The sequence below is a fragment of the Schistocerca serialis genome, chromosome 11, assembly GCF_023864345.2.
Source record: "Schistocerca serialis cubense isolate TAMUIC-IGC-003099 chromosome 11, iqSchSeri2.2, whole genome shotgun sequence".
Classification (NCBI taxonomy): Eukaryota; Metazoa; Arthropoda; class Insecta; order Orthoptera; family Acrididae; genus Schistocerca; species Schistocerca serialis.
Genome location: NC_064648.1, coordinates 151,726,106 through 151,751,249, shown reverse-complemented (window position 1 = coordinate 151,751,249; position 25,144 = coordinate 151,726,106). Strand labels below are relative to the sequence as shown.

The 25,144-nt window shown below is 41.1% G+C and overlaps 1 protein-coding gene across 3 annotated transcripts in view; it reads right to left on the bottom strand.

Annotated features, from left to right (window-relative positions):
• Positions 1-25,144, bottom strand: part of LOC126426882 (dynamin-like 120 kDa protein, mitochondrial) — a 200,116-nt gene that overhangs the window by 42,631 nt on the left and 132,341 nt on the right. For all 3 annotated transcript variants that reach the window (XM_050088928.1, XM_050088929.1, XM_050088930.1), the window contains 2 exons: positions 12,833-12,994; positions 6,823-7,010 (listed from right to left, as the gene is read on the bottom strand). In XM_050088928.1, coding sequence (XP_049944885.1) covers positions 6,823-7,010; positions 12,833-12,994 — 350 coding nt within the window. The remainder of the gene's footprint in view (positions 1-6,822; positions 7,011-12,832; positions 12,995-25,144) is intronic.

Here is a 25,144-nt window from a genome sequence, read left to right as displayed (position 1 = left end):
GGCAGAGGGTACTTTGCACTATTTGTAAGCCATTAGTGGATCTACCAGTTCAATTCGCGTACACAGTGTGAAAAGAATGTCTGCTTAGATGCCTGTGTGCACCCTGCTGTCTCTGTGATCCCTACGTAAGCAGCACGAAGGGGATTTTAGAACATTTCTATACCCCTCACTCAAACCGGGTTGTTAATAGTTTGTAAGCTGGCTTTCACGTGAAAGTTTGCGTTTACCCTTTCATTTTTTTCAGCTTCTTTGTGATACTCTCCAACGAGTCAAACAAACCTTCGCTCATTTGTGCTGTCTTTCTTTGCGTAAGTCCAATACCCCTGTTGGCCCTATTGTCACGGAACTAGTGGTACACTCTCGGTGATTAGTACAGAACATGATACATTCATTTATTTCACTTCACAAGCCAATAAAATTTCTCACACATAATGAATTTATTTGTTTACAATGCAAATATTATTAATGTAACATTCACACCTGAACCAAAAAACTGTGTATAAGAAACAGTTCTTTTCATTAATGTAATTTTAAGATTATCACACATATTTTGTGCTTTTCTGCAACAAGAAACATTGACTGTTGTCATCATCATCATCACCACCACCATCACCACCACCACCACCACCATCATCAAAGATTAATATCAGCATTAATATCGACCACTGAAATGGTGTTGTGTGTGTGTGTGTGTGTGTGTGTGTGTGTGTGTGTGTGAGTGTGTGTGTGTGTGTGTGTGTGTGTGTGTGTGTGTGTGTTGCCAAAACATAGCAAGCAAATTTTGCAGCATCATGGGGGTCATATGGTCTGGTAATCCTCCATCCCCCATGCATGAAGAAGGTTTCATTTTGGAACTGCAAGGGATAGTCATGAAGATTTGGGTGTCTGAAGAGGGCATTTGTTCATGACAACATAATATATCTAAGTGTGGTTTGTCAGTGCGTGCGGCTATTACTCCGCCACACACTCCCGCAGCCCCACGGGTATTATATGGTCCTGTAGTCATCTATGCCCCATCCATGAAGAAGGTTTGCTTTGAACATCTGGGTGTCAAAAGAGGCCATCATACTAATGGACTTCAGATGGGAAGGAACGAAGCTTGGAATCGAGTGCCAAAGTGACTGGGACTGGCCACAATGTTCCTTCTAGAATATTTGAGTATGTTCCAGAATCTTCCAGAAAAGTCAAGAAATTGACAACTAGTTGTGATTATCAGTGAAGATTATTAAGAAATGTGGAGAAAAGGAGTAAACATATAGTTGCATTTCATTTAAAAGAGGTCATAGAACTAAATTTGAAGCCCAAAACCTGTTCTGCAAGGAAAAATTCACCTCAAGAAGCATTGTGCCGACAACAAAAACAAAACCTAATAATTAAAGCACATTAACTAATAAAGTTCAGTAAGAGAAAAATAATTTTTTCAACATTGGCTTTAAAACAGATCTATCTCTTACGGTTCCAACACACTTTAGCAGTATTCCAGGGTAAGTAGCGTAAGTGTTTTGTGAATGATTTCCTTTGTGGACTGATTGCATTTCCCAGAATTCTGCCAATGATTTCAAGTATGCCACCTTCTGGGACAGGAGAAAAGGAGAGAAGTAAAACAGACTGTGGGTGTCTTGGTAAAATAGAGGGCTGTGCAGTGCTGTAGTGGCAACAGGGAAGCGACAGGTCTGTAAAGGACAATGACCGATGAAGGTTGAGGAATATACGATTAGTAGACACCATTCACACCTGCACAATTCCGAAAAGCTGGTGTTTGAGGGAAGGACCAAGACGGCAGAGACTGTGAAGCACTCACTGTAATACAGAATGTCGTGTCGAGCAGGGTGCTCGGCAAGTTGAAGATCCAGCTGTTTCTCAGACACAGTTTGACAGTGGCCATTCGTGCAGACAGACAGCTTAACAGTTGTCATACCCACACAGCATGTAGCACATCGGTTGCAGCTTAGCTTGCAGATCACACGACTGGTTTCACAGGCAGCCCTGCCTCTGATGGGACAGGTGACGCTTGTGACCAGATTGGAGTAGGTGGTGGTGGGCGAATTTATGGGACAGGTCTTGCATCTACGTCTATTTCTGTGATATGAGCCACGAGGCAAGGGGTTGGAAGCAGGGGTTGTGTTGGGATGGACAAGGATATAGTGTAGGTTTGGTGGGCAGTGGAATATCATTGTGGGAAGGGGAGGGGAGGGTAGTGAGTAGGACATTCCTCATTCCAGGGCACTATGAGAGGTAGTCAAAACCCTGGCAGAGAATGTCATTCAGCTGGAGGTGGTACCAATAACGAGGCATAAGGGGAATGTTCCTCTGTGGCCAGATGGTGGGACTTTGGGAGGTGAAGTGGGGGTGGGGTGTGGGTGACTGGAGAAATAAGGCACACAAGATCTGTTTCTGTACAGGACTGATAGGGCAATCACAGTCTGTGAAGGCCTCAGTGAGACCCCTCAGAATGTTTTGAGAGAGACTGCTTGTCAATACAGATGCAACAGCCACAGGTGGCTAGGATGTATGGAAGGGTTTCTTTGATATGGAGTGGGTGGCAACTGTTTAAGTTATTTCAGTGACTGCTTCACAGCCTATGCCATCCAGATCCTCTGGATGAATACCAGATTTCCTGAATCGTGCAGGTGGGAATTCTTCCTGCAATATATCCTGTGTTCCCATAACCCTCCTGGCCTCTACCTTTGTTAGTCATTATCCTTTACTCACCTATCCCCTTCCCTGTTCCGATTCCAGCCCTTTATTCCACCAACAGACCCACAATCTTTATTTCTCTCTTTCTGCTGGCTGCCATCCCCCCTCCCCCCCAAGCCCTCCTTCTAACATCCTGACTGCACCTAGCTGCCCCCCCCCCCCCCCCCCCCCCCCCCCCCCCCGCATCCCTGTATGCTCCCACAAGCAGCGTTTTCCCCATCCTCACCCTTCTCTTGCTCTCCCTCCCTGTCCCAGCCTCCTTCTACCTCCCTATCCCAGCCACCTCCTAGCTCCCACCCCATGCGCTGCTGCTTGCTGCCTGGCCTCAGGAGCCAGAGACTGTGGTCACAAGTATGTGAAATGAATACGCATATGCGCGTGCATGTGCATGTGTGCGCACGTGCGCATGCAAACGTACCTATGTACACTGTCCAATTCTGATGAAGGCCTTTTGGTCGAAAGCTTAATTGTTTCAGTCTTTTGGTTGCACCTATCTGCGACTCACAATCTCAGCTATATTTTGAGTAGTAATCTATCCTTTTCATTACTGTTACATCCAGGCATTTGTATGAGTTGGAGCACTGGATTTGCAACTCACTGATATTGAGGTCATAGTATACTACCCCTGATTCTTAAAAGAATCAAACTACAATGTATAAAACAGCTTCTTTACAAATGAGGTAATGTGTTAAATATTTGCGTTTAAAGCATGTAAGCAAGAAAATGTTTAGGAAAGATTTGAACTTATGCTTATAGGTTGTTGCTACTTGCTAAATGCTCTCATTATGAAACAATGGATGAACATAAACAGAGTAATTTGTGCTTCACTTTAAGAAGCAGTTAGTCCCTCCCCCTTCCCCCTCCCAAGCTCATCTCAACATTTACGGTGTCATATTTCTCAAACTGTGTGTTGTAAAATGATATAATTATGCCGGTACATTCAGTGATATACGTACATACTGCATGTAAAGTGTGATGTGGGTAAAATTAGTAGTGGTAGTGAGAAATTAATTGTTATGCCTGATGCTGGAGTTTGACTGCATAAACAGTGAAAACATGGTAAGTGATAATCTTTTTTCCTTTTGTTGTTTTGTGGGAGGTGTCACTGAGAAAAAGTTTAACAAAGGTTTGAAATTATGTGCAGAGTCTGACAGGGTTCACTAAGTCCTCTCATTCCCAAATACTGGATGAACGAGTCTGCATATTTCCACGCTGTATGTTAAGTTACCTCAACACAACCAAACAGTTTTCAAATTACCATGTTAAACTTTTAATATAAGTTTATTCATCTTAACGAGTAGATTGTGATGGCATTCAAAATTTTTAAATTTGGTCAATAATTATGCAAAATATTCAAAATCAAATTTTTGCTGTGTCTATATTGCAACTGGTACTGTGTTCCAGGATAAAGTCCTAGTAATATAGATGCTTTTGGTTTACGAAGAGCACAATTTTATATTTCTGAACATTTAATGCAAGCCGCCAATCTTCGCGCCACTTTGAAATCTTATCAAAATCTGACTGAATATTTGTGCAGCTTTTTGCAGAAGTTACTCCATTGCAGTTAACAGCATCACCACAAAAATGTCTTTGGTTATGATTAATATTACATATCACTTCATTAAAGTAAAACATGAACAGCACGGGTCCCAACACACTTCCCTAATGCCACAGTTACAGGAATACAAAATAGGGATCACACAGTTTGTGCACAATAACGAGCTTTAACAATGACTCCTCAAAATTATTGTGATCTGAACTGAATTTTATTAAAATTCTCAGTGTATATTCTTCATTGTTTTCAGTGAAAAATAGCGGTTTGTTGTGTAATTACAATTATGCTAACCACTGCAGACAATGAATAAAGTTAGGAATCAAGTTTCATGTACTTCCTCACAAAAATGAGACAAAACAGAAATGGGTAGATGCTTGTAAATGCACTAATTTATTTTTTGACAGATAGTGCTGCAAATTTGACAATGCACATTTGTGCCAACAATTGGAAATTAAGGAAAGATAAATAACAGAACTTAGGCAAAAGAATAAAGATGTACATGATTGCTGATCTGGTATAATGTTTGGTTGTTTAAAATAAAAGAATTTAAGAGAGTGGTTGAGGTTTCTTTTCTTAAATGTCAGCAACAAGTGGGTATGAATGAATGGTGTACTTCCCACCTCAGCACATTGCGAGGGCCACGACTTCAACACAGTATATCTTATAAAGCATGGCATACTGAAATATCCTCTTCCTGGGGCACTAACTATTAAAAGATGGTCAGACAGTTTAGCCTTCCAGCACAGTTTATTGGTTTAAGTTTGAATATCACAAAAGACCCAATCAAAGTCACTAACGAAATTTAAAAAGGAGGTAATTCTTAGTTTTGATGAAATTATATCTTAAGTTTTATCGAGGTAAAAAATTTAAGTAAAGCGGATTTATTTGTTTCATGCAAGACATTATGCAAACATAATAAAACCCAGAAGATAGGAAAAATTCCTTAATTCTCTAGTTACACAAGAAGGGAGAGAGAGTAGACATAAATAACTACTGAAGAATCTCAGTAGTATCAGGTGCACACAAAACTATCCCAGTGTCTTCTTGATATAACACAGAAACAACATGAATCGAGAATTTGAGAATATCAGGCAGGATTCAGACCAGGGCACTTGTGTCCAGAGAAAATCTGCAGTCTAAAGCTCATCCCAAGGCATCAGGGAATTTGTAGTAAATTGGTTGTTTCATAAAAGTCTATTACACAGTTGAACGAGAATCACTATTCCAAATATTAAAAGAAGGTGGTCTAGATGTGAAAACTCTTCAATCACAATACAGACACAAAGTACAAGGTTACATTTATAAGAAAATTCTCAGATATTTTCACAATCCAACTGTTTCCTTGAGAGAGTGTTAAAAGAAAGCACAAACAGAAATCAATCCTCACCTTAGGCAGAGGCAGGTTAACAATAAAGAAAAAGTGTCTCCAGATTATCTTTTCAAATGTCAGAATATGAGCCCTACAAGAAACAAGCTCCAAAATTCACAGAGATGAACTGTGGTAAAATCAAATAATTTCCACAGCTTGAGTGAAACCACCAAGGAAAATGGAATCAAAACACAGGTAAATGAAATCAGATGCATACTGATTTACCCAAAATATTTACGAACACAGTTTTGTGGCATAATGGACACTACTCTTTTGGAAGATGCAGATGTTCCAGTATTTGTGAGTGACGAGGCTCATTTTCACCTGGACGTTTATGTCAACATACAGAACTATAGGCACTGGGTGTTGGAGAACCCACACGAACTACACCAAATACCCCTCCACAGCTCAGAAGTAAAGGTGTGGTGCAGTACCTCCGAGACAGGTATTGTTGGGCCTTACTTTTTTTGAAGATGGAGGAACTGCAGTTACTGTGACATCTGCGTGTTATATTGAAGCATTAAACAACTTTCTTCACCCAGAACTCGAAAGGCGTATAGTGAACACAAGAGAAATGAACCTACAACAGGAGGGTGCCACAGCTCACACAGTGAGAGTATTAACGGAACCGATTCGACAGATGTTCCCAGGACACACAATTTCACAAATGCCGACGTTCCTCAGCCCCCCGTGTTCACCTGGTCTATCACTCTGACTTCTTTTTGTGGGATGCATGAAATTAAGAATGTACATGAACAAGCCCTGCACAATTGGTTACCTCAAGATTTCCAGTTGTCAGGAACCTGGAGTTGTGCCGAACGAAATGTCGGAAACAGCCATACATAGCTTTCAGCATAGGACCCAAATTTGTGTCCAGCAAGAAGGACATCATCTCAATGACATTATTTTCTGACCCTAATTAAGGTACGTAGATTTAAAAAATGTAATAAAACTACTATTACTGAATTTGAGTTCTCCCATTCCCCCTCCCCTCCCCAATAAAACCAGATTTCAATTATTTAACTGTGAAAAACACGTTTCCATTGTTCCATCCTGTACAATTATAAAAATATACGGCCCGATTATCTCCAATCTCTTTTTCTAGCAACAATATAAACAAAAAATAATAATCCACACTGACAGGGAAATTAAACATAAAAGAAACTGGAGTGTACAACACCTGAACCAGAATGACACGCACCTTGGTTGCCGGTCTGGGCGGCGGGCAGGTAGATGTTCTCGAAGACGTGTGTCGACACCTTCTCCCAGAGCTTGCGCATCAGCAGCTCCTCCCAGCGACGAGGCGGCACCTGGCTCAGGTTGATCACCTCGTCCAGGATCTCACCACGCGCCTTCTCGAATAGCTCGTCCCGGTCCAGCTCGCGCAACCTGGGAACAGTGTTCGGTCATTACTACGGCCCACATTTTAATGACAAGTCATACTTTTTTCTAAACTATAGGGTGAATTTTAGAACAATTTATACACAAATCTAGGCATTTTAGTGTTGAAAAATGTATTTTTATTGTGTATATAAAGTCATATTTCAACAAATTTTAGTAATAGGTCATATTGTGGCTAACTTTTAATATAATAGGTCATATTTCCGTCAACTTTTGCCAAAAATGCACATATCGTTTTTCTTGTATCTTAAGGGACGCACGAATAAGAAAATGAATATGTTGCTCACGAGACAATATTTGACGTGCTATTATGAAAGATGAGCAGATAAATTAGTACACACCTTTATTTCTCAGGACCGTAGCAGAAATTCGTTGCACCACAACAGTCGTTTCGCGAACACAAAACATTGTTGTGCAGAGTCGACAATACGCTCTAAGAGCCAACAAAGGCGGCTTCTGCCGTAGTAATCATCGCAGTCACACAGGTGTTCCCAGTAACCAGTTTGAATACAGCCATTGCCTTGTTCAACATGCCTAAAGCAAAGTGCTCCGACAGCGTGAAGTTGCAAGGATATGTTCGAGAATTTGGAGAGAAGTTCTTTAGTACTGATGGGATAATATTTTTTGTAAACTGTGTGAAGTTAAAATTAGTGCAGAAAAGCGCTTTAATTTGCAACAACACTGTAATAACGCTAAACACACAGCAGCTGTGTGAAACGGAGTGCTGAAAATAACAGCAGGCAAATGCTGTTATTTGAACAGACAGGTCAATTGTCAACCGTGCAATCATTCTGCAAGGATTTGTGTGAGATGATGGTGTCCTGCAACATCCCATTGGAAAAGCTGAAGAATCCACACTTCAGACGGTTCTTGGAGAAGTACACAACACATCCAGTTCCAGATGAATCTACACTGAGAAAGAACTATTTATCCGTATGCCACAATGACGTGCTCAACAAAATACGAATTACTATTGCTGAGCAAAAGGTCTGGCTGTCAATTGATGAAACTACAGATATTAGTGGGCGATATATTGCAAATGTTGTTGTTGGTATTCTAAAAGCTGATGGCCCTGGAGATATGTTCCTATTAACGTGTGAAGCTCTCAATAGAGTAAACAATTCGATGATTGCTATTTTGTTTGACAACTTTCTGAAGCTACTGTAGTCGGATGGTGTGAAAGAGAGAACATTTTGCTGCTTGTAACAGATGGTGCTTCATATACGGCTAAAGCAGCCAAAGGGCTTCAGATTCTCTACCCCAGTATGGTGTAAGCCACATGCGCTGCACAGAGCTGCCGAAGAGGTGCAATCAAATTACCCTGACATGGACAAATTAATTTCCTGTGGCAATAAAATCTATGTGAAGGCTCTGCTACGGGTGCAGAAATTCAAGGAACAAGTACCTTCAACCCCCCTCCCACCTAACCTGTTCTTACATGATGGGGTTCTTGGCTTAATGCTGCTGACAAGGGAACCTCCCCATCGCACCCCCCTCAGATTTAGTTATAAGTTGGCATAGTGGATAGGGCTTGAAAAACGGAACACAGATCAGTCAAGAAAACAGGAAGAAGTTGCGTGGAACTATGAAAAAAATTAGCAAAATATACAGTGAGTAGTCCATGCGCAAGATAGCCAACATCAAGGAGAGTATGTGCCAAGGAGCGCCGTGGTCCTGTGGTTAGCGTGAGTGGCTGCGGTATGAGAGGTCCTTGGATCAAGTCCTTCCTCTAGTGAAAAGTTTACTTTTTTTTATCTTCGCAAAGTTATGATCTGTCTGTTCGTTCATTGACGTCTCTATTCACTGTAAGAAGTTTAGTGTCTGTGTTTTGTGACCACATCATAAAACCATGCGATTAGTAGGCGAAAGGACGTGCCTCTCCAGTGGGAACTGAAAACATATGATCGCAAGGTCATAGGTCAACCGATTCCTCCACAAGAAAACACGTCTGATATATTCTATACGACACTGGTGACGGCATGTGCGTCACATGACAGGAATATGTTGTCGACCCACCTAACTTGTACACTTGGCGAATGGGTAAAAAGATTCTTCTACCTTTGCCCAATTTAGGTTTTCTTGTGGATGTGATAATCACTCGATAAAAGTGATGAAAACATAACGGACGGACAGATAATAATTGTCTGAAAATAAAAAATTAAAATTTTTACTCGAGTGAAGACTTGAACCAAGGACCTCTCATTCCACAGCCGCTTACGCTAACCACGGGACCACAGCCCTCCTTATCTCACATGGTCCTTAATGTTGCCTATCTTCCACATGGACTTCTCAGTTAGTATATTTTGCTTATTTTTTTCATAGTTGCACACAACTTCTTCCTGTTTTCTCGATTGATCTGTGTTCTGTTTTTCAAGACCTATCCACTGTGCCATCTTATAACTAAATCTGAGGGGAGTGCGATGGGGAGGTTCCCTTGTGAGTATTACTGCACCAACTACACCCAAATAAAGACAATCTTCTGTGATCTTGATAGCAATGAATCAAGTGCTATCAAAATTGTGAAAGAAGTTTTTACAGATACACTGTCTCAAAACTTGGTATATATCTACGCCAATTTTTCCGTGATACCAAAAGCCATCAGACGACTGGAAGCTGTTAGCACTCAGCTATGTGAGGCCCTGAGTATTGGGTAACATGTGCAGAGGGAGTTGGGTCGAGCTTATGGTCATGTGGCTGACAAATTGAAAACCAAATGGCAAAGTGTTCTCCAATGGAATCCTGGATATTCTACACTGTGCAAAATTAGTGACAGTCTTTCAGGGAATGCCGCAACATTTGAAGATACTGAAACGAAGCTTAACTCCAGTGATCTGGCTGCCTTCAAATACACACCAGTGACGTCTTGTGAAGTGGAGAGGAGCTTTTCCAGGTACAAAACTATCCTCAGCGACAACCGTAGATCTTTGACAGTGTACAACCTGAAAATGCACCTTGTGATCCAGTGCAACTTTGCAGATACTGAAGATTGACACGGTATTAAATAATGTGAAATGCTTTAAATACTATGTAGAAATAAAAACTTTGTTTCACTGTTTCGATAGATGATTTTTTCACTGTACTTTGGGTTTAGAAAATAAAACATTCAGACATTCAAAAAATATGTGCAAATTAACCATAAACCCTACAGAAAGAAAGAACTATACTTACAATATTCTGAGAAGTGAATTTTGTATTACTTTATGGTGAATAAAAAATTATAAACAAACAAGAACGCTTTAAATAAACTTCTATTAAGTCATATTTTATTTTTTAATGTCATGCTTATGTAAGTTTTAGGTCATAAATGCTTGCATATTTTACTGTTTTTAAGGTAATTAAAATCCGGACCCTAGTCATTACTTACCGGACTGCGACGGGAACAGCCATTTCCGTATGAGTCTGACGACGGTTCTCTACTCTGGACCGACAATCACCAGTTACGAGTCAATATTGCACTTGAGGAGTATCTTCAGTGAATGTACTGACAAATTTCCACCTTTTAATCGTGCCTGTCTGCAACCTGACGTGTCTTCTTTATGGTAGTAGCACTCTGTCTTTTCCTACATTGCTGAATTTGAACCTTTCCAATTTCAATTACAAGTAGAGGAACAGTGGTTAGTACGTGCCTGTGACAAGTAGGAGCCACTTGGTGTTTCTCAGGTTTGCCGCAAAATGGCAAACGTGCAGTGCTCGGAAGAAAGCACAGATATCACTCCGCCATTTGTGGTCATCTTAAGTCAACGGTGCATACCAATACACCCCAAAACATCCATGACTTGGAGGAGGAAATATGATGAGTTGCCAACAAAATGGATGTGAAAACTTGTCTTGTAGTCATAGTGAATTTCATGGACAGAGTTCTTGCATGTCAGCACAGTAGAGGTGGTCGTATGCCTCACATTTTTCCTACACAAAATTGGAAGGCTAGAAGAACATATCTATGTATTTTGTTTCTGTTTCTTGTAAAAATAAACTTCATACTTTGAGGTATCAAAAACAGCGCCCTTTTTGAACCACCCTGTACATGTAAAGGAAGTCCGCCCGGTTGGCTGTGCGGTCTAACGCACAGCTTTCCGGGCAGGAAGGTGTGTGGGTTCATGGCACAAATCCACATGGCGGATTTGTGTCGAGGTCCGGTGAGCCAGCGAGTCTGTGGATGGTTTTTAGGCGGTTTTCCATCTGCCTCGGCAAACGTGGGCTGGTTCCCCTTATTCTGCCTCAGCTACACTGTGTCGGCGATTGCTGCGCAAACAAGTTCTCCACGTATGCGTACACCACCATTACTCTACCACGCAAACATAGGGGTTACACTCGTCTGGCGTGAGACGTTCCCTGGCTGGGGTCCACCGGGGGCCGAACCGCACAATAACCCTAGGTTCAGTGTGGGGCAGCGGAGGGGTGAAGTGGACTGCGGTAGTCGCCATGGGGTTGCGGTCCACTGCGACTGCGGCAGGGACGGAGCCTGTCCGTCATTTCTAGGTCCCCGATTAACATAACATAACATGTAAAGGAAAGCAAAATGATTTTAGGGAATCAGCAGATATCTATGATCCCTTATGTGTGGGTTTTCCAAACCAACATTTTAAGAAAAGTATGAAGAACTGCTTGTAGCACAGGAGCAGTTTTGATTCCTACTTAATGCTGCTGGCTAAGACTGAGTTTCAAAAGTTGGCTTATCATTTGGCAGAAAATTTAAAAACTGTCTCACCGGTTTAACAGAGAAAAAAAAAGTGACAAGTAAAAATTTCTGTCAAACCTGAATGAAGAAGCGCCCAGAACTGTTTTCCAGAAATCCTCAGCCCATAAGTTTAATGCGCTGTGTCAGGTTCAGTGGACAAGTTTAGATGTTTGTTTATTATCATGTACATTTAATATTTAAATGGAGTAATTTATTTGGGAACCAAATGACACTTTTTTAATTTAGAAACCTATATTTTGTTGTACGGTCCATACTATCTGACACTTTTCATCGTATCTACAACTGTATATCTTAGAAAATCTTTTGTTGCTTTGTCATTTTCATTACAAATCCTTTTTCCATCATTTACACATAAACAAATGTTCAGGTATAGGTATTATGCAGCTATACCTTATTTCAAAACAACAACAAAAGTTTTATACGAATTTTCTTTAACTGGACCACACTTTCTGCCATTCCTGCGACATTTCTGCTATCTCTTATCTCTGCCCCTTACAACTGTTTTTCTTTTCTGAACACAGTGCCATCTTCTAGCAAATATCGCTGCAGCCAGCTGCAATGAGAAAGCTGTAGGTACCTATCGATTGTCACTCACAACCTACCGAAATGGCTGCTTCCTTAGGGCACAGAGAGTGATAAACATATGAAGTAATTCAAGAGCACAGCTCAACATGTGTGTGCCACTATACTGATATAAATATACATGTTCATTTGTTTATACATTTTTCCTACATTCTGGAGTGGTGCATCTAAGATAAATATTGTTCTCCAGTAAGAACACTGTCTACACTAGATAACTCAAGTCTTGCAGAGATCACTCTGAAGATTCTCGAATTCCGACTGAAGATTCTCGAATTCCGACACTCAGTTTACAGTACATTTAATCCGGGTGTTTTTTTTGTGCTGGTGATAAAAACCGCATTTTCTTAGGTGCTAGATTTACATTTCTGAATGTTTCAAGCAAGTTGTCAATATCAGCATCACTAGAAATTTTAGTACTATTAGACTGTCAACATGTTTTTACAAAATTACTACTGGTTAAAGTAAGTGCACTGCCACGAAGATTCATGCACATCAGAGATTTCGCACAGACATCCCACGTGGTCCGTACCTGGGGAAGTTGTTCTTCCACTCAGTCTCCAGGTTGAAGCGCGTCGCCTTGAAGGCATCTGCCTGCTGCTCCACAGTCTCACGCACCATCTTCCAGAAGCATTCCGAAACCGCCATGCTCAGGTTGCGTGTCGTCACCTGGTTTGGCATCACCACTCCATCCCTGAAATCAATTCACCATAAAATGCCTTAGTCCTGTGACAACCTGCTACAAAGATGGGTGGGTGTAGGGGTGAGGGTGTGGTTGGGCAAGCGTGCGCGTGCGTGCGCGCACACACACACACACACACACACACACACACACACACACACACACACACACACACCGTTCCTCATTAAGGAACTTCATGTAAGTCATGTCCATTCCTGCACCACTGTTTGCAAACACTATAGACCTTTTATTAAAATTTCTAAGAATTTATTATTGTTTTGAACATGGCTGCTTCGTTCAGTGACCTTTTACAAATTAAAATTGAAATAGATGAGCCCTCGGTCACAATTTTTAGTCTTATTAACCAGGTTTCAACACTTTTGAGAGTGCCTTCATTAGAATCTAAACATTTAAAGTAGCCTATAACATAATTACAAATTTATAGGAAAAGAAATTTTTTATATAAAAGAAGAAGTACTGACTAACAATACAAGACAGAGACATCACTTACATGTCACATATACAATAAATAACAGGCCAGAAGGGCTTTAGACACAATTTTTTTTAAATGCATGAAAGCCACAGGTTGCAACCTGTGGCTGTACAGATATGAGCAGCCCATAGGGGCTCACCTTCATGCATTGTTTAATTAAAAAAAAAAAAAAAAATAAATAAATTGTGACTAAAGCCCTTCTGGCCTGTCATTTATTCCATATGTGACATGTATGTACTGTCGCTGTCGCTGTCTTGTATTGTTAGTCACTATTTACACTTTTATATAAAAAAATTCTTTTTCCATAAATTTGTAATTATGTTATAGGTCACTTTAAACGTTTACATTCTTTTTTTGTTTTGTTTTGTTTAGGACGCTCAACTACTAAGGTCATTAGTGCCCACTCACAAACGTTAGTGCACTAATAGCGTAGAAAAACGCAAGGGGGCAACATCAGAAAGTACTTTCAAAGATGCAGAGAAACAAAATAAAAGAGTTAGATCTTTTTGGACACGTCCGTCAATGTAATCAAACGAAGGACACGAGCAGCTGCTCGAGCATCATCAGCTAAAAGTTCCTGTAAGGTAGACGGCAGACATAGGACAACAAGAGAGTGAATAAAACGGGGACAGGACAATGAAACATGGCGCACCGTCAACGGATGGCCACGGGCACTGCGGGGCAGGGACACCGGACAACAGGTAGCGGTGGCTAAATCGGCAATGCCCAATCCGCAGCCTGGTTAATAATACTAAAAATTGTGACCGACGGCTCATTTGTTTCAATTTAATTTTGTTTTCTGGCATCTATTTTAGGTGTCTGATATTGGCTAAACAGAAACATTTTTCTTGTCACCTCCTAATTCCAATTGCTGTGTTCTTAATTGCACTTCTGAGTCTCTCTCATCACCTCTGGACTGAAGCTGGCACAGCACTTACCAATGTACCATCTCTGATCTCCTCCTACTACTCTGACAACAGCCCTCCTCCCTCTCTTTTCGTCTTTGTCTACGCTACTCCTCGCTACCTCGTGGGCTCCGAGTGACCTGCTTCTCTTTCATCTACTTCAACCTGTCCCTTACTTTTCCCGGAGGAAGTAACTGTTAGTGCTTGTAGTGATACAGAATTTGGGTTGTATCACTGTGGATTTTTTCGCATCCACCAATTATGGAAAAGTATGTTGTATATGCATGTTGATTACTATATAATATAGTGTGTGTAATATATATAAAATAGAGGGAAACATTCCACGTGGGACAAAAGATGCTGTGACTTACCAAACGAGAAAGCGACAGGGACAGGTATCCATCCGCACATATCAAGACAGAAGCAGACCTGTGTGTGTGTGTGTGTGTGTGTGTGTACCTGTCCCTTTTTCCCCCTAAGGTAAGTCTTTCCGCTCCCGGGATTGGAATGACTCCTTACCCTCTTCCTTAAAACCCACATCCTTTCGTCTTTCCCTCTCCTTCCTGATGAAGCAACCGTGGGTTGCGAAAGCTTGAAATTTGTGTGTGTGTGTGTTTGTCTTCGATATTGTCTCTATCAACATACCAATGCTTTTGTTTGGTAAGTTACAGCATCTTTGTTTTTAGATATATATTTCCCACGTGGAATGTTTCCCTCTACATATATGAATATAATAATTATGTCAGCTTGTGTCTGTGTACGTGCGGATGGATAGGTGTGTGTGTGTGTGTGTGTGTGTGTGTGTGTGTGTGTGTGTGTGTGTGTGTGTGTGTGTGTGGGCGCGCGCGCGCGAGTGTATAACTGCCCTTTTTTCCCCCTGAGGTAAGTCTTTCCGCTCCCGGGATTACCCTCTCCCTTAAAACCCACATCCTTTCGTCTTTCCCTCACCTTCCCTCTTTCCTGATGAAGCAACCGTTGGTTGCGAAAGCTTGAATTTTGTGTGTATGTTTGTGTTTGCTTGTGTGTCTATCAACATGCCAGCACTTTCCTTTAGTAAGTTACATCATTTTTGTTTTTAGATATATTTTTCCCACGTGGAATGTTTCCCTTGGAATCCTCAGAGTGTGAGTTCTCATCGCACTTATATAAGTGCATGAGAACTCACACTCTCAGGATTCCGTACAATCTTAATTATATATAAATACATACACTCACTTTGTCAGGAAAGTTCAGGACAGTTTTTTTTTTTTAATTTTTTTATTTTTTTAATTTTTTTTTTTATTTCCGAGTTTGCAATAGTAAGAAGAACAAATGATGATTTATTTTAACCAGTATGTATGTGTCCTCGAAATGACCTTGGCCACGTTTCTGTGCAAACTCACTAGGTGGCAGGAGTGTGCTTAGCAACACACTGTTTGGGTTCTTGGCATACCAGTTATGACAATGTATGCTGTTTGTGAGCAAAGAGTGAACATCAAGTTCTGCATTAAGCTCGAGAAAACTCCTAGTGAAATGTGGACAATGATTAAGCACGCATAAGCAGGCAAGGCGCTTTCAAGGAGACATGTTTTCAAGCGGCAAAAAAGGTTTCGTGAAGGCAGAGATTCAGTGCAAGACAAATCCCAGAGCAGGTCACCTGTCTACAGCATATACTGATGCAGATGTTGTAACCTTACCTCAGATGTCAATCGTGGTCAAAGTAAGAAATGCTCCGAAAGTAATTTAACAGCGAAGTTTCGATTCCGAGGAATGCTTGGGTTGTAGAGTAACAGAAAATGTTAATGTGTGATGTCACACTTAATCAAAATTTTTTGATATATCGAAAGGTATTGCATGTACCCCAATAGTAATATTTGTGGTTTTTCATTTGATTATTTATTTGAAAAGCTACTGAAATAATTGTGTATGATTTGATTAAAATTATGTGACTATTATATCATATTCACAGTGATATAATAGTGATTGGACACAGACTTGACAATGAAGAAGTATATTTTTTCTTTGATAAAGACAGAGATGTTAGCATTCTATCAAGTTACTCCGGTGCGCGATAAGTGAATTCCGTGTTTTGGTCCTAACTGATTGCGTAGAGGGCAATTTTAATTAATTATTGAGTCCTTTGAGTAGTAAAAGGACGAGAGAGAGGGAAACAAAAAGGAATACGCTAGCTGTCCAAATAAAGGTCACAGCTTGTGGATTTTATCGGCAAGGCGCGATGTATGTTACAAGGGATCGCGCTACAGCATCAATGTAGACTTCGTTTAAAACGAAGAATTATTAACGTTAATAATTAGATCGGAAGTTGTTTTGAGAAAGCATACGATTCTGAACTGACTTTTAACTAACTATTACGAAAGATAATCAATTCACGAGACAAAAGACAAATTTCGGGAATTAGATTTGATTGTATGGTTGCATAGCAACGTATCAACAGTCTTGGGTTACGTGTAGTTGGAACGGAGTTATACATTGTAAATCCCATACACACACAGGCGAACACTATAAAATTTGGCATTAATTATGATTGAGTTCTGAATGAATGAGATTTTTTTTTTTTTAGCCAAATCGAGACTCCAATAAACTACAGTTACATGAAAAGACAATTCATCTGTTGCTTCTCATTTCAGTAGACGACCAACTGTAGACACTACAATTTTGCAGCAACGATATCACTTCTGTCAAAACAGTGATACTTATTTTTTTTCATTTCCTGCCATACTCGAACAAAGGCTATAGATTGGAAGTTCTTAATGTTTTGTTGTATATCATAATTTCGAAACGTGAATAAGATGTTCCCCTTCCCCACTTCCTCGAACATACGACCCTGAGGATTTGCCGAGCACGCAAAGAAGAAAGAATAGAGAACCAAACAAACCACAACCACCACCGATGACGACGAAGGAGTCAAGCAGAAGAGAGGATACAACATGAAGCATGTAAGGCAATCGCTGGAAGAATACCATCACGTAACTAATTGTACGATATCTGAACAACTTAATTTGAATCCTGATTTGCGTCATACTGTTTTACGATAATTTGAGTCATGATTTGCATCATACTGTTTTACGTGCAGATTTACGGAAATGGAAACTTAATGCAAAACTTATCCCTCACACACTACCAGATGAACAGAAAGGGGAAAGGTGGAGAATTTCTGCTGATCTAATAGATAGAGCCACATGTGATCCCACGTTTCTGTCAATGATAACTGCTGGTGATGAAAGTTGGTGCTACCAATATGATTCTCACACAAGGTGTCAAAGCACTGATGACAGAGTCTTCAATCGGCAGCCTTCAAAAAAGTGAAATGACAACCTTCAAGAACAAAGACAATGTTGATCGCATTCTCTGACAGTAAATGATTAGTTCACCATGAGTATGTTCCTCCAGATCAAACAGTGAACCGAACTGTTTACAAACAGCAAACTGAACTGTTTACAAAAAGCGAACTGAACTGTTTACACTTAAGTCTTGAAATGTTTACAACAAGCAATTCAACACTGCCACCTTGATTTGTGGCATTTGCAGGACTGGTTCTTACTGCATGACAATGCAAGACGCCATACTGCTTTATCTGCTACCAAGTATCTGGCCAGACATTCTGTTACTGCCGTCCCACATCTAGCATATTCACCTAGTCAGGTGATTGCAATTGTTTCTTGTTTACACGAGTGAAAAGGTGACTGAAACGAAAGCTTCACTGAGATATCACAGACATCCAATGGGCTGTGACAAATGAGCTCACAAGCATCACAGATGATTTCCCTGCTTGCTTCCAAGACCTTCAGAAATGATGGCAACTGTGTATAGATAGCCAAGGGGACTACTTCTATAGGAACTAGGATCGTCTTAAAGAAATCTGTCCCGGAACTTCTCCGACAGAGGGAGGACACGATGATGATGATGATGACGACGACGACGACGACGACGACAACAACAACAACAACAAAAACAACTTGGTGTGGCTCAAAGGCCTGGTGCAAGTCTTACTAAATAATGCCACTTCGGTGGTGTGTGTGCTCCTAACCTACTGCAGTTATCCAACCAGTTCCCCAGACTCGGTTACCCCATTGGATAAACCTTAAGTCTAATATGTGGAAGCCAAACCAAATAATGTTTCTGGAAACTCCTCACATGGTCAAGAGATGAGGGCAAGGTTAAAATGAGGGCTGAAAAATCCAAAGTCCGACCAAGATTCGATCCCCTGTCTCACAGTTCCTACCACTAGATCACCAGTCCTGAGATGTATATATACATAGTTCATCTATATAGGTTTGAAAAAATGGTTTTGAAAGTATCAAAATCTGTGATATATATGGCTCCATCTTTTGACTGCACTGGCTTAGAAGCTTAAATTTTTACACCACTAAGGGACTGTAGATCTTAGTACCTGACATAATATTCAACTTGATACCTACACACATTCATGAAAAATAGGAGTTTTGAAACAAAGATAGACAAACAGATGGACACCAAAGTGATCCTATAAGGGTTTATTTTTTATCAGCTGGTGCACGGAACCCTAAAAACTACAATTTGTTTGTAATTTGTTTTCTTTGTTGCACGAGACACAGAAAACAAGCACAAGCCAACAGCTGTTCTTCACGTAAACTGGCCTGATGTCACACAACATTATCTGCACTGACAATTAGTAATAACGAAGAAAAATGCATTTGTTAAAACTTTAATGTTGACATTAGTGCTGTAATCAGTTACTTTCTGGCCAATGTACAGTCAACATGTATGCTATAAAAGTTTTTAAATACATAGCATATTTTGTTCCCCGTGGCAAAAAGTAAACCAACCAGATATTTTTTGTTAAGATATAATATCACTTGTGTTGTGGCTTTACGAACATGTATAGCCTTGAGAAACTATTTTCATTTACTCCATCAGAATTGTTTAAATGATGATTGCTAGGTTTGAAAGAATAGGGGTATGGGTAATGAATATTGTAGAAAACGTGACACTTCTAATTTCCAATTCTTGAAACATTCACCGAAGACAACTGAAGAGGTATTTTCAATCTAACTACTATACGTATCTATCAGCAGTACTACACACTTTGCCTCCTAGAGGTAACTTCCAACTGTCAAAGAACTGTTGACACAAACATTTATTCTCCTATTGCTGGTGCAATCCCAGGTTGTGTGTCACATTTAGCTACACTTCATATCTGCAGGGTAAAATTGAGCGATAATGATAATTTGATGTGTCTCAATGGTGTGGCGAACGTCTTTCAATTGGACTGCATTTCGGCAACTCGTGCGTCCCTAATCGATCCCACTTATCGAAGGGAGCAAAGACACCCACAGTTTAACATGGAATCTGAACAGGCAGACTGAAAACTCCTGTGGTCCGACTGCGATTCAATCCCACAACCTCTCAGTTTCCAGGCACACACTTTATCACAAGGCTCAGAAACTTAACAGCTGGTACATACATTTTGTGTTCTAACACTCTATCATTCAATCTGTTTAATTTTCTTTCAACAGGATTTGACTCTGCTTTATTATTATTATTATTATTTCAAGTGGGGCAAATGACTGCTCTGCTGACTGGGAGTCAACTGCTGTGCACTGTACACTGGCTGCTGGGGTCCCCTGTTGCTCAGCCCGAGGATGTTTAAGAGGAAGACTTCATGATACTGCATAGGTTATGTTCTTTGGTTTTTTAACAATAACCACTGTGAATCTTTTTCTTGTATTTATTGGAAGAATGGAAGAATTTTGTAAGAAAGGAATAGACATGTTAATCAGCTCTGTTGAGCAGTGAGTAGCAGAGACAAGGGAAACACATTTATATACTAGAAGAGAAGAAAGAGAGAGAGAGAGAGAGAGAGAGAGAGAGAGAGAGAGAGAGAGAGAGAGAGAGAGCGGAGAAAAAAGAAATAAAAATTACATTTTATGATGAAAAAGTAACTGCAATCAATGTTTTTTTTCCCCTCAAACAATGAAAACTTCAGGTTGGAATATCAACAATGTATGTAAATAATCGAGTTTTGACAATATAATGTAACTGGATGGATAATAAAATCTACTCACCAAGCAGAATACGGCTATAATTAGCAAGCTTTTGGAGCCAGTGGCTCCTTCACCCAGAAGGGTTGAAGGGGTAGGAAGAGGGGTGAAGGAGAGAGCTCTAGGAAAAGGTGTAGATTTCCGAAAAGTCATTCGGAACAATGGGTCAGGTGAGGCTTACGAGATGGGATGAGAAGAAAAGACCGATTGTCGGGGACTGCACCGCAGAAGATTAGATAACCTGGGTGTTTAAAGGTTGAAGACAGGGTAATATGCAAGACAGAGATAATTGCTAAAACATTGTATACGAGTTAATAGGCGTGAGAAGCTAGGTGCATTATACGTAACAGAGGTGGAAGGGGAAAGCAAAAAAGAAATAAAAGACATAGAAAACTAAAACAAAATGAAGAGAGGAGTAGTTACTGTGAAGAAATTTGTTCAGATGCAGACACTTTACTGCAATACACCACCATTCTCATCTCAGCCTTCACTGGACGTAATTACCCCACTAGCCTAGTTCAAAAATTGATTTCCCAGGCCATCACTTCCAATCCTGGTACTGCTGATCCCTCCAGAAAACAAGTTCAGAGCACACCATGGCACACACAGCATTATCCTGGTCTGGAATGTATTGATAAGCTACTTTGACAAGACCATGACTTCTTAAAATCATACCCTGAAATGAGATCCATTCTCTCTGAAATCTTACCCACCACACCTAGAATAGCTTTTCATCGCCCTCCCAATCTCCGCAATATTCTTGTCAGACCCTATGCTCCTTTTGCTACCATCTCCCTACACCACGGCTTCTACCCCTGTGACCGTCCACAATGCAAGACTTGCCCTAGGCACCCGCCTACCGCCACCTATAGCAGCCCTATAACTCACAAAACATATACTATCGAATGGAGACACACCTGTGAAACAACACGTCATATACCGGCTGTTATGTAAACACTGTTCGGCCTTTTACATTGACATGACTACCACCAACTTATCAGTTAGGATGAATGGGCATAGGCAGAGGGTGTATACTGGCAACACACAATATCCTGCTGTACAATATGACAGTCTTGACCTCGGTGCCTGTTTCACCACATGCGCCAACTGGATTCTTCCTCCAGACACCAGTTTATTGGAACTCCGCAGGTGGGGACTAGTGCTACACCGTGTCCTTGTTCTTGCCATCCATCCGGCCACATTTACATTAATTTCTTCTGCAATAGCATTTCTTCGCAATAACTACTCTTTTCTACACCTTTCATTTTCTTAGCTGTCTGTTTTTCGCCATCTCCCTCCCGCCTCTGTTATGTATAATGCACCTAGCTTCTAACTCTTATTGACTCTTGTACAATATTTTAGCAGTTATCTCTGTCTTGCATATTACCCTGTATTCCACCTTTAAGCTATCAGGTATTCAAATCTTGTCAAATGCAGTTTCCAACAATCAGTATTTCGCAGTTCTGGGTGTCTTTTCTGAAATCCAACGCTTTTCCTAGAGCTCTCCAGGCCTTTTACTTCACTCCTCTTCCTTCCCCTTCAACCCTTCTACCTGAAGAAGCCACTGGCTCTGAAAGCATGCCTAATTATAACTATCTTTTACATGTGTGTTCTGCCACCACTTGGTGAGTAGATTTTTTATTCTATCTAATTACATTACATTAACAACATACGAAAAGATACAATAAGACACAATAAGTTGCGGACAGGCACAATTAAGAGACACTTATACATAAGCTTTCGGCCACAGCCTTCGCCATAAAAAGGCAAACACACACATTCAATCACACACGACCGCCAACTCCGGCAGCTCGAGCCACAATGCAACTTCCATGTGGGATCGGTGTTTCCATCCTACGTGATAGCTGCATTGTAGCCCGAGCTGCCGGAGATGGCGGTCTTGTGTGCACGAGGTGTGCTTGATTGTGCGAATGAATGGTGTGCATTTCTCTGTAAGGTGTCAGGCAAATCCAACATCTTCCATGAAAACCCTGACATGATAGCAAATCCGGCAATATGTCACACAGCTCTGAATAAATCCTGACATTAAATTAACCAAAGTAATACAATCAACGAGTGAGCAAATGTAATACCACAGACTAACACAAGAATGCCTAAATGCATGTCGTACCTTCCCACCGTGAGACAGACGCAGTTCCGAGGGGAGAAACGAGAACAGAAGCCGAGAGCAGAACCGTGTAGGCTAGAAGGCCCTACGATAAGAGCGGAACAATGGGACACCCGCATCGTCGGCCGACCGCCAAGAGGTCCGTCCCGCAGCCCATGTTAAAAGATAGAGCCCTCCAGAAGAACAGTATTGGTTCAAATGGCTCTGAGCACTACGGGACTTAACTTTTGAGGTCATCAGTCCCCTAGAACTACTTAAACCTAACTAACCTAAGGCCACCACACATATCCATGCCCGAGGCAGGATTCGAACCTGCAATCGTAGCGGTCGCGCGGTGCCAAACTGTAGCACCTAGAACCGCTCGGCCACTCTGGCCGGCAAGAACAGTATAGATCTTATGATAACACTAAAAGGGGTCACACCAGCTGCAAGTTTTAGCGTGAGACTACACGCGCCTCTGTTACATAGCAAACATTAAAAACATTGCCCCACCACGAAAAGTACAGCGTTTCTCGCTGGATAGACAGAATTTTTGTAGGCGGAGCTTAACATTGAGACGCTGATTGGTCACTTGAAAACGCAGCCAGATACCTTTTTCTTAAACCAACTTCGGTAAACAGTAGTAAGGAGAAGTTCGAGAGAGTTGCTACCGAGACGGCGAGGTGTGTGGAGCTGTGCCGCCCACTGCTCCCTGACGCTGCCTAACCACCGACAAGGTAATGAACGCACGTCATGCCGCATAAGAGTGCATAAGGCTTCACTCAGAACTGCAGAAGTCTCATCTGTTACATTCCCTTTTTGCATAATACTAGTGTCGATCGTCAATTAAACTTCGGGGTATTCACATTTGCTACTTGAAGTTAAAATCTGAAACGTTATGATTTTTCTGTTATATAATTATTGAGAAGCCACATCAGTCACTGTAATTAACGACAAGTTAAATAAGTAATTAAAGATAATTGAGGGTGACTGTAGACCAGTTTCGATAGTTTCCTCTCTTATGAAACTTAATTGAAACCTAAATTATGGACGTGATATGGCGTAGGTCATCCTTTAATCCATTATAGAACCTGGAAACCCATTCAGGGAATATTCGTTCACATTTTTGTTGAACGCAGTTGGTTTTTATCATCCTGTATTAAAATTTTTCCTATGTTTTGTTTCTTAGAAGAAAAATTCCAATGGTAAACTTAGCTGCTTATTCGACATTATTTTACCAGCTAACTAAAAATAGGAAAGCCTTGAACCCCTTCCACTAAATTTAGTTAGTATTAAGATTCTTTTACAGGGAGTGCAGTGGAGCTGACGCTGAAATCATTAAGTATTTGATTATATCATCGCTAGTCTCACTGAACTCTTCTGAACTCTACATGTCATGTGTGGTCTGGCGTCTCCTTACCAGCAACAGGTCCCAGGTTCAAACTAGTCAATTCCCTAAAAAACACACTCAGAGCATCATTGCACGAAAGTGGTAGGGAGACACGACTTAGAACAGACAGACACCATGCAGAATGTTAGATCTCTTTTTCTCATGAAGGCTGTGGCCAAAAGCTTATGGGTAAGTGTCTTAATTGCACCCGTCAGCAACTCAGCATGTCATCTTTATAATAAGTAGCTGTCTATCTTTTCCTACATTGTAAATTTTTTTCATGTTAGATTTCTGATGGTCACTGAACCTGCTACTGGAGGAAAAGAAAGTGAGTGAGCGAAAGAGACAGAGAGAGAGAGAGAGAGAGAGAGAGAGTGTGTAAATTACTGGATACGAATTCTGTCTTATAATTTTACATGCTGACTGAAAAAGTAAAGAAGCACCCAGTAGGGGAAGAAGAAATAAAAAATAAGATTACTGGTCGAGAGGGTACAGTATGTTATTTCGGCGATGATAAAATTGAGTCAAATATACAAAGTTTTGGCCCACTTGTCAGTACAACATTGAACTCGATCTAGCCTGGATGCGTGTGCAGACTCGGTTGGGAAAGGTGTCAAAGCTGTTGTTAAGTTCTCCTGAGGCAAACTGGCCCGCACGTGTCACAACTGGTCCTCAATGTATCGGATGCTGGCACTGGGACCGGGTTAGCGTCCGAGCTAGATCTACTGGTGACAGATCTGGGGATCTTCCCGGCCACGGAAGTACCTCGACACAACGCAGACAGTTCACAGACAAACGTACCGTATGTGGATAAGCGTTGTCCTATTGAAAAATGACAGTACGATACTCTTTCACAAGCGGAAACACGTGCACGAGGCATAACACACAGAGATTGAGAATGTAATGTAGCACGGTGCCATTAGGCTTCCCTCAATCACTACCGGGTCATACCCGACGGTTCCCTACACCACGATGACAGGAGTAATGCCCCTGTGCTTCTCTGAAACATTGGAAGATCAGCTCGTCTCCTCAGATTGCTACCACATTCACCGATGCCAGTCTCCCGGGAGAGTGCATCGACGAATGCAATGTGATGCCATTTGTCAGAATTCTGCACTGTCTGTTAATGTCACCACTTCAAATGCACGGCACAATGGCAAAGAATGATGTCGGAAGCCCATTACTCGTTCTCAAATGACGAGTGCTGACGTGAAGGGGTTACGAGGTGCTCGGTGCACAATACAGCA